This window comes from Emydura macquarii, unplaced genomic scaffold, assembly GCF_026122565.2.
Source record: "Emydura macquarii macquarii isolate MOO-44397 ecotype Brisbane River unplaced genomic scaffold, CSIRO-AGI_Emac_v2 contig_3220, whole genome shotgun sequence".
NCBI classification, from domain to species: Eukaryota; Metazoa; Chordata; order Testudines; family Chelidae; genus Emydura; species Emydura macquarii.
The window spans coordinates 1,135,559-1,146,270 of NW_027133357.1; the positions used below are offsets into that span (position 1 = coordinate 1,135,559).

At 50.8% G+C, this 10,712-nt stretch overlaps 1 protein-coding gene across 1 annotated transcript in view; it reads left to right on the plus strand.

The window, feature by feature from the left end:
- CPNE5 (copine 5) overlaps positions 1 to 5,198 on the plus strand; it is a 149,492-nt gene extending 144,294 nt beyond the window's left edge. The window contains exons 20-21 of the mRNA XM_067531656.1: positions 1,082 to 1,155; positions 1,913 to 5,198. Coding sequence (XP_067387757.1) covers positions 1,082 to 1,155; positions 1,913 to 2,101 — 263 coding nt within the window. The 3' untranslated portion in view covers positions 2,102 to 5,198. The remainder of the gene's footprint in view (positions 1 to 1,081; positions 1,156 to 1,912) is intronic.
- The last annotated feature ends 5,514 nt before the right edge of the window (positions 5,199 to 10,712 follow it).

The window sequence follows — 10,712 nt, forward strand, 5'->3', positions numbered from 1 at the left end:
GAAGCTGCTGCAGAATGCATAGAAATTCAACTCTAGAATCCAGGCAGCTTGCCACAGAATTTAGGTCCAGCTCCCTGCAGAGTACAGCACGGCCCTGTTCAATTTTATCCAGTGTAACTGTTGATGTTCTAATTACTCTCAGGAGCGATGATCCTTTTTTGAAGCCTTCTAAACTCATGGCCACAAAGATATCTTGTGGCAGTGAGTTCCATAGGTTGATTGAAAGTCACGTTGGAAAAGCATTTTTGTTTATCAGTTTTAAATACGCTCCCTTTTCCATTTATTTAAATATCCCTTTGCTTTGTATTTTGAGATTGGGTAAACAGGAGCTCCTGATTTACCTTCTCTGTACCATTTATTATTTGGTATCATTATTCTTTATTATTTCTTTTCTAATCATGTTCTTTTTATACATCTCTTTAAAGGACACAAGCCACATCTTTTCAGTCTCTCCTCATACAATAGGCTGTGCCAGCCTCTAATCCGTTTCGCCATCCATTTCAGAAACCCTGCTATTTCTGTTAGATCGTTTGAGATGGGGTGACCGGAATTGAACATAATATTCCCGATGAGAGTGTCCCATTGCTTTGTTTAAGGGCATTGTAATATTTTAAGTATTATTTTCTCTCATTCTTAACATCCTAACTTTTTTGTTTTTTAATACCACAGCTACACACTGAGCTGAGATTTCAGTGGGCTATCTACAATGGTCTCCAGGTCTTTTTCTTGAGTGGTTACAGTTAATTTAGAACCCAGTAAGTCAGATGAGTAGTTCAAATTATTTCTTCCAATGTACATGTCCTTGAGTTTATCAGCACTGAATTATCTCTGTCACTGGGCTGTCCATTCCCCTAGCTCAAATAGGTTTCTCTGAAGTTCCTAACAAGCTTTGGTCATCTCTGTAATTTTTTTATCTGCAAATGTTGCCACCTCACTGTTCATCATTGATAAATATACCAATCAGCACCACTCTATGTCTTTTCTGCACTGAAATACCTGTGAGTTCCTTTCCAGCATTTCATTAACTACACAGTTAACCCTTTGTTCGCTTCTCCTCTCCCCCCCTTCTGCCCTTTCACAGCCATGGTGGAGCTGGACGGCGATGACATCAGAATCTCATCCCGAGGGAAGGTCGCTGAGCGAGACATTGTTCAGGTAAAAGCAACACTGTCCTAGCTCTGCTGTTTCCATCCCCTTCATTTCATTTAGTTCATGTCAAAAACTATCACAGATCCTTCTGTACCTTCCCAATTTACCCAGTGTTCAGGGGTGCAGAAGTGGAGCCCGTAACAGGTTTCCATTCCACAGAGCAGGCTTGTGCTAAGGCAGTGGGAATTTTCCTACCCACTACTGTGTTTGGGATCAAACAAGTGGCAGCAGCACATCTGAGGATCTGCCACATGTCCCACAGCCTTCCTGGATTTAGCTAACACGTGGCATGATGAGGTGACTGGAAAAGGATTTCAGTGGAGACTCTCAAGAAGGGGGGAACGACTATCAATTACCAACAAAGAAATGTTTCATCTATTGGCTTGGGGAGGAAAAAAAAAAACCTAGACCCTCATTTCCATACCAGGATTCAGTGGGCTTCTCCTAATCTGTACATGATAGAACTAAAGCTTCCTGGCTTTTCCTTCTTGTAAGCCTTCCTTTCCAAATCCACACATTGGTAGTGGCTGGGACTTCAATCTACACTTCACATCAACCCTCTACAATTCTGTGAGGCGTGTACAAAGCAGACTGGCTGGTGGAAAAGTGAGAGAGTCCTTAGAAGGGCATGTAGGACATCGGCCACTCCCACCCCCCGCCATCTGATGCGTTGCTACTGGTTTGTGTAGGAGCAGCATCCCCCATCTCCATTTGAAAATCTCTCTGCCTTTCGTATGTCTGACATGCTTTCCTTCTCTCCCAGTTTGTTCCATTCCGGGATTACATCGACCGCACAGGAAACCACGTTCTAAGTATGGCCCGGCTGGCCAAAGATGTCCTGGCTGAGATCCCAGACCAGTTCATTTCCTACATGAAGGGACGTGGCATCAAGCCGAGCCCAGCTCCACCTCCGTACACCCCTACCGGCCATACCCTTCAGACACAGATCTGACGAGGCGGCGGGAAGAGGGGTGTTTGAGTCAGACGACGAAAAAACCCCAGGCCTCTTTTGTCAGCTGTTTACTCTCTCTCTAGCTGGATACCAAGGTAGCCAGAACTTCCAGTGAGATTCCTCCATGGACTGTTACTCCACACTTGTCTTTAGGCAGATGGGCGGGGAAGCAGCTGGGTTCTGACACTGGCACATCCTCATGCATCAGTGGAAGGGTTTGTGGGACTCAGACACAAGCAATGTGCGGCAGAAAACTTTTAATACTTTTAAAAGGACAAGCCCAGGGTGATGAAGGGGAGAGGAGGGGGATGGGCTATGTGAGCTGTCATCCCCAGCTGGCGTTGTAGTGGAGTACCACATCACCCGTTTCCCTTTGGGTTCTCGGCAGATCAGCTACTCCGCCAAGCCTCTTTCTACTCCTTCCCTTTCCAAACGATTCTGAGTATTTTATAGCCCGTGTACAGCCCACCTGCTGTCTTCAGTGTGCTAACATTTCTCCTCGTCGCCTTGCTGTTTTGCTGACTTGGCTTGTGTCTCAGCTTGGCAGACTTTTAAGTTGGCTTCAGACACCAGGTATCTGTGTTGTTTTCTCTGCCGTTGCTCTGGCTGCACAAAAGCTGCAAACGCTCCATCCTTTATCAGTCCAATTTTGCAAAGCTCCATACAGGCTTGTTTTGTGTTTTGCCTGTAACCACCTCGCGCTTTTTCAGCCCTGTGTTTGATCTGTGCAGAGTTCCCTTCCCACAGAGTGCTGCCCCTTTGAACATGGCAGGCGCAGTGTAATGCCTCATGGAGATGCTTTGACGACGAGGGGAGGAATCATGATTTGCCCTTTAGTACCTATGCATTTCGTGGCTGCTGGCAGCACCAAAATAAAAGCTGAACCTCATCCCGTAGGGTAGGCTGGAACTGCAGCTCACACTCTGTACATGCATTAAGGCGTGGAGAATTCTGCTGCCGAGGGCTGAGAGGAAGTGTGTCTCTCTGCTGCACCAAGGTGCCAGTGTTACACTTTGGTAGGGGTCAAACATCTCTCCATCTTTTGCCACTTTTTATAATGAGGTTCGCAGGACTATTGTCTGCTAACAAGGCTGAGGAGACAAGAAGGTGCATGTAGCCCTAAAACTTCAGCGCTATAATCTCAGCTGGTCCCTCGACCTTCTGCCGCCCTTGTCAGCCCCTCAGTGGGGCAGCCTCTTTTAAAAACAAGTTTGGTCACATGTTCTGTCTCCTGGGGAGCCAGGGCTGTCACACATGCCCTAATGACCAATTGAAATGGGTGGGTAGGAGACCTGTATATAAGAAAACTCCAGGGATATCCTAAAGTGTGGTTCTCAGGCCCCGTTGCTTGTTTCACAGTAGCCCAGTAACTGGTTAGGTAATTACCACGTTTGCATTCCCTGCGGATTCTCCTCCCGCCCCATGTTTAGCAATGGCCCAGTGGTTGAGTAGCAGAACACAGCCCTAAGAGCATGGTATATTTTAGGAGATTCCCAGATTCCATGATACAAACTCACGTGAGGACTAGGAGGGGCTTGGAGCCCTACCTAAGGTAGGCACAACCCCACCAACCAGTGTTAGCACTCAGGGTCCAGCAATCCGTGTGATCCCCGGGCAGCCCCATCACACTGCTCCCGTCTGCATGAGAGGGAGAAGCATGGGAGCCGATCCATGCGTATATCTGCAGAGTACTGGAATGGGAGGGTCCATAAGGCGCCAGTCACCTCTCCCAGTGGGATCAAGGGATGCAGTCATGGTTACCCGCAGGTCACCATGGACAGTGAGGCCCTGCTCCACAGTAGGGACTTAGAACGTTGCAACGCCACGGGTCACAGCACCTAGACAATCACAGGAACACCACTGCCAGCCGCAAAGCCTGGGTGAGGCGCCCGGGCTCCCAGCCAGTGAATGGGGAGAGCGAGGTGCCTTAGACTGGGATCCACAAAGCCAGCACGCCAGGCAGGGAGCCGCTGAGCTAGCCCGTGGGAGAAGCCAAGCAGCGGGGAGTCCAGGCTGCAGGGAGCCGCTTGTCTCTGCTTCTGAGTCACCAGCCAGGGCAAGAGAGGTGCTCAGCTGCCTAATGCACCGGGCTCCGCTGGTAGATGAGCTCAGAGGCTGCCTGACTCCTCACCAAAGCCCTAGGGGAGGAGGCAGGAGCAGGAGGGTCTTTCATAACCTTCAGCCTATCGGGTTTGGTGAGTGGGACAAGGCTGACTCTGGTGAGCGGCTGTTGCTTTTTGTCCATGAACTTACTGAGCTTCATCATCCCAAACTGGGGGGCGGGGGAGGGTCCCGACCATGTCGCCTCCCCCCCCCCCACCCCCCCTTTGCACTTGCAGCGTGCAGATCAACTTTGTCCACGTGCCACTCGAAGGAAGAAGCCCCCCCAGAGCGGGCAGAAGGTGGCACTGCTGCCCAGCCCTGCAGGAGCGGGGCGAGCAGGCCGTGCTTGAGCGTGTCGCACTGTCCGCGTTGCCGTCCATGTGTTGCTAGCAGGGGGCCCGGTGCCCTGCAGTGCCATGCCCAGTTCTGTCCAAGTGTCGCTAGTGGGTGATGCATGCCAGTGCGGTCCTGTGCCCAGTGCTGTGAAGTGTACAAACACGGTGCTGCACGCCCAAGCTGGCTTCCCACCCTGCGCTGGTGCTGGTGTGGCTAGCAGCCAATGCACAGGAGGCCTGGACATGGGGCTGTGCGTGCCCAGCTCTGGAAAAATCACAGCTGTCAGCTCAGGCACCAGCCCTGTGCCCATGCGGGTGGCTACGCAGTGCTGCTGACGCAACATGAGTCTTCCAGGCTGGGGTGTGTATATTTCCAGGAGAAGGGGGGCCACTGTACAGTCAAGCCTCCAATCCAACTTTGCGTTACAAGCTAGGGGACGTTTCTCCAAGGTCTGAGAATTAGCAACCACCCAGCACGTTACTGGGGCTGTTTGGCTCTTTTCTCTCTCTTTCCCTGCCCTACCATTCACTTTATTTTTTATTTGCATGGGTGGTGACCTGTATAGACTTTACACTGTTGTACTTTGTGTCGAATGTCTGACGTGAGCTGGTTTGTATTGGATTGCCTTAAACCAAAATAAAGTATGCTTTTTACTACAGCAATGAGACCGCTCTGCTTTCCCGTCCTCTGAGGGCCTCAAAAAGGCGAGCCCTGTCCCAGGCGAGAATATCCCTGGGCCCAGTTTGATGAGCCGAAAGGAAGGACGTCAGGTCACCTCTAAACGCTGGTGGTGCAGAGAGCTGTGTTGCGGGGTCGATTGAGGAAAGAGACTGAGCCGGGTGGAGTGTTAAGGAGCGTTTATTCGGTTACAGCCTCTAGTCCGCTGGTTCCCTTTGCCTTGCGACCAAGGAAGTGAGCCCCGAGTTCGCTACTTTACAACTTTTTATCTAAAACAATATGTAAACACACACACTTCTACAGCGCCCCACAAACCCTTATTTGGTGACATAAATGGTTATAAAATGCATATTAATGGCTAGGTGAGGCATATAATGATACCCACCCGTTTGTTATTTACCACTTAACCTGCCTGGCATATGCATTTTCGCTGTGAATTTGGCTCTCTTGACAGCAGGAATGACCATAAATCTCTTTAACAAACCAACTGCAAGGGAAGAACCAGGGGGAAGATATCCCGAGCTGTCTCTAACAGGCATGCTGTTAGCACCTTCTTTGTCCAGATGGTGAGGGGCGGAATAGAAGTGGGGGACATTATAACCCCATTACCGTGGTACCTATTGGACAGGTCATTTTTGCCCTGCTTCAGCGTTTACTTCCCCCCTCCCTAACTCCAAGTTAAGCATTTGCTGTAATCACATGATTATTGCTTGCGTAGAACATGGCCTTTTTAGCCCAAGCCATGGGTCTTGCAAAGGACAATTCATGTCCAAAGCCTGGGCCCAATTCCCAGCCCCCCAGGAATGTGGCCCAGCGCTGACCTCCTGTGTCCCCGCGCCTACAAGCTGGTTGTTAAAGAAAATGCTTCACCAGCATGGACCAGGCATTTGGGGAGTTGCCTGTGAAGCGAGGGGCGGTGTCGTCTCCCCAGTTCCAGTCTGGCAACTGCTCTCAGCTTCCCCCGTGCTCCTTCTGCAGCCTTCAGCTAGTGCTGCAGTGGCTCTGTGGTGCCAGGGCAGGGACAAAACGCTGATGCCCAGGGGCCTCTCCTCTCCTAGCTATGCCTGCTCGTTGGGCTGAGAGGCTAGAACCCCTGGAATCTCACCTGGTGCCGCTGTTTGTACCCGGATGGAAACCCCAGCCCCAGACGGGAAACTGGGCGGAGGCAGGAGCCCTTAGGTTTCAGCAGCAAGCCCTGAACAAATCTGATGCCCAACCCCACCATTGTGTTCTCATGCTAGGGGTGGGACCGGCTCATCAGGGGTGTCAGAGGCAGTCCCCGCTCTTTCTTCTTAGGCTGGATTCAGTCAGCTCTGCGGGGATCACAGTGGCGGGTTCTTGGTGCAGTGTACCCATGTGTGCTGAAGTGGGGATATTCGTAACGTCTTCTCCGAATACACTGTGTGTGCGCCTCAGTTTCCCCGGTGTGTTACTCATGTATTTCGGTGCTGGGTTAAAGAGTGGGTTATTGTTGTCGTGGCCACTAGAGGGCAAGTGTGGCTGCAAGGGGCTGGGTTCCAGCCATTGTCTGTGCGCAGGTAGCTAAAGGCAAAGCTGTTGGAGAGCAAGGGAGGGGTCAGGTGACCTCCTTGCCCAGGAAAACAGACAAAGGCAAGGGGAGGGAGAGGTTGGCTGGAAGGGCCAGTGAGGGACTCTCACAGGGCAGAGCCCGAGAATGGGGCTCTGAGGCTCCCTAGGTGGTCGCTGCTGTAACTTTCTGATTCATCTGCTAACGACGCTGCTTTCTAAGCTGGGATCCTGAGAACTAATAAACCCTTCCGCCTGCCACGCGGGCTGTGCATCGCTTCTGATGGCGCAGCAGGGTGCACGGCCCCTTTGCGGGCATGTCGGAGCTCCCCAGGCGTCCCAACCAGGGGGACTCACTGCAGGGAGCTCACGGCGGAGCAGGGGTGCCGCCAAGGCCACATCCAGGAAGCGGCTGCACTGGTGTCAGGGGATCCTTATACGTAGATAAGGATCTACCTTCTATGTAGATAGACCTGAATTGTCTCTGCCTAATGACCAGGCTGGAGAGACATACAACTACCCGTTATTTTGTCTAGGGCAGACTGGGTTTGTGCATTGTTGCCAAACACATTTTAAGAATGTGATTCTAGCACGCGGATTCACACCAGGGGGGGGGAAAGCAGGGACATAGCAGGGACATAGCCCTCCCCCAATAATCAACAGGGTCACAGAACTCCTCCGGCCCCAGATAGCTCCTCTGACCCTGGGGTTGGGGTGGGCGAGCGTGCTTCTATGGCCCCAGTGCTGTGCGGGAGGGGGCACAGAATGTGCCCCTCCAAAGCAGTCAGATTTTTATTCCTGGGTACACCCCTGCTAGCACATTTCCTTAAATCATTGTATATGCAAGAATATTAATGATCAGTGAGTTATTATTTTCTAGTGATAGCTTACATGCCTCCTTTTAGATACAGATTATGGCAACAGTGTGCAGTGAGTATGTCAGGCCTGTCATGAGCTGCTGGCAAAGATCAGTGCGCCACAGATGAGCCTGTGTGTCACAAAAGGTAGGGGAAGTAATATCTTTTATTGCACCAACGTCTGTTGGATGAAGGGACAAGCTTTCGAGCTACACAGCTGCTGAGAGATACAGCACACGCCAACTCACAGTGACGCCAGTGGATTCTGCACAGAGCTGGCGGAAAATGGAAATCCCTTCCTGTGAAATATGTAATGTTTGTGGGGGGAAAAAGGGTCGTGAACGGGGATAAAAAGCCTAAAACACAACATTTTCCGCAGGAAGGGATTGCAAGGAAAAAACCCAAGTTCTGAGAGAGACTCAAATGGCAATTTTGTCTTCCCAGCTGCGGCCCGGGAGGCTTTTAGCGAAATTGACAAGAACCTTCCAGCCCTAGCTGGAGCAGTCTTCTCCAGCCCCAGAGCTGGGAAGGGAAGCCAGGAGGTTGAGGGACAGGGCGGCAGATTGGGGGCGCTCAGCCCTGGCAGCCCTCTTGGAAGGCTTTTGTCAATTTCACCTTCAAAGTCATAAGAAAATGACGACATTTTCAGGGAAAATCTCAGTTTTGAGTAAAGGGCGTTTTCCTTCAGACAATCATTCGGATGAAAACATCCTGCCTCGCTCGAGTTTTCAGTGCCTCCCAAGGAACTCAGCACAAGAACTGCTTTCCCTGTTCAGCTTCAGGAACGCTCCACACTCGGCTGAGCCACCAGACCAGCCCCTCAGACTTCAGCCCTGAAGTGCCCACACAGCAGCTTGCTAAACACTTTCCCTTCCTTTAGTGCCCCTCTAGTGCTGTTCGATTACCAGGTTGCCTGGAAAATCCTGCGGCAGATGGGCCAGAAACTGTGGATATCTCACCTCTACGCAAAAGAGGGCTTTCCTAGCTGTCTGGTACTTTCCAGAGGGGCCGGAGAAAGTTCAGTTCTCACCAATAACCAGCAGGAATTAAAATTGGCTCCATTCCACGGAGGGCATGTTTACCAATCAGCGAATTAACGTCTCTCCCCTCCCTCCACCCCCACAACAAAAAAATAAGCAAGTAAATGCATTGCATTGATTTTACATCTGGGCCCTAGTCAAAGCCTCTCAGGAAGTTCTTCTGAGGCATTTCAGCATCTTATATTGTGAAAGGAGCTTTGAAAAGAGTGGGCAGAAGTGGAGATTGCCAGTGGCTTAAGAGAGTGTTAGCAGTTAGCAGACGGGACTCTTCGGTTCCATTCTAGGACCTTCCAGAGCCTCACTGTGTGACCTCGAGCAATTTGCTTTTCCTCATCTGTAAAGGAGAAAAGCCACCTTCCAGGCAGGTTGTGAGGCTTCTTTGCAAAGCGCTATGAGACCCCCCTGGAGGGAAGGTACCACGTACTGTTGTTACGTTATTAGGAACCCAAGAGCAAATCCTTCTTTGTTGGAAGTGGCACAAATTCTAGACTCTCAGCCCCAAACAATCTCTGAGTCTGTGCCCGGAGCTGAGTGGCAGGGAAGAGCAGAGATAGCAGGAGAATGGACACGTGTGAGTTGCCTTGATTGTTGCGTCCCTCATCTGAATGCAGAAATCCAGGGTCTGCGGCCATTCTTTTTTTAGAGTCTGTCAGCGAAAATAATCTGTCTGTTATAAAAGCCTTTTGCGCCCGTCTCTCTCCGTCTGTCTCTCGAACTGAGCGAGAGCGGCCAATCACTCATTCTGCCATGCCATTATGTCAAGCCGGGTTCTGAATTCTAAAAAATTGCAACGCTCGGGTCTTGCATACGCTCAGGGGCGTCCATATTTATGATGGATGCTGGGCAAGGGGAATTGCTGCAGAACTCGGTTTGTGCTTGTGTTTCGTGAGATTCTCCAGGCCCTGAGGAACAGTGAGGGAATTCATTTAAATGCAGCAAGAGAAAACCCAGGGAAGAAATTAAAATCAGGATGGGCAGCGGCTGTCCTGCCTTTACGGCTGTCTGATGCTATTCTGTTGGTGGGCGTGGAGAGCTGTTTCATCAGGGCAACAGAGCCCTCTAGTGCCTGATTATTCCTAATGGACAAATCCTTGGGAGTCCAGCTTCCCAAACACTTACTGCGGTGCACGGTGTTTGCACAGGCCTAGGTTGTTATAGCAACAGCCCTTTGCTAGCAAAAGAAGCAATCTGGGTCCAGTCCTCTAAGTCACTGGTGTCCACAGGAGTGAGGAGCAAGGGGTGCAGGACTGAGCTTCTGGCTCCCACACGGGTTTGTCTTTTGTTGTACACTGAGGTTCTGGGTCATCCTTGACCTGTGAATTGTCCGGCGCTGAGATGGCTAGGTAAGCATTCAGTACAAACCCACCTTCCTTTCCTATAGAATCTCCCCAAATTCGATCGTGCTAGATGGAGGCGGTGGAAATCACATGGTAGCAATGACAGCAGTGGGATCTAGTAAATAACCTCGAGCAGGTGTCAGAGCAATAACAGGGAGTCGCCAAGTCTGTGCGGGGCTCCCAAAAGCACAAAGCCCCAAGCGCTCACTGCTCTTTAGACAGGCCTGCAGGATGAGGCACAGCCAGACTGGATCATCCAGTCCAGAAGCACGACTTGGACAGTGCCCTGCCCCAGCTGCTTCAAAGGAAACCTCCTAGTGGGCAATTGTGGAATAACCTCTGCACGGAGGAGGTTTCTCCCTGACTCCTGTCAATTAAGAACGCTTAATCCCTCCTACTTTTCCCTAACATAACAGTGAGTCTTATTAGCCACGTACCTGTCCAATCCTTTGTTTCAACCCTGCTAAGCTCTTCCCTTGACATATTTTGCAGCAATGCGTTCCACAGGTTAATTACGCTTTATGCAACAACAACAACAAAAAATCCCTTTCATCTGCTTTTAGAAACTGGTCCCTAGTTCCTGCTTTACAAGAAAGAGTACAGAGGAGCACCCGACCTACCGTCCGCCTCTAGTCATTGCTTTGTATCCCTCCATCACGTCCCCGCAGACCAGCCTCCTCTCGTAACTAAATACCGCTCCTCCCCAGGTGAATCGCCTGCTCCAAGTTTCAGC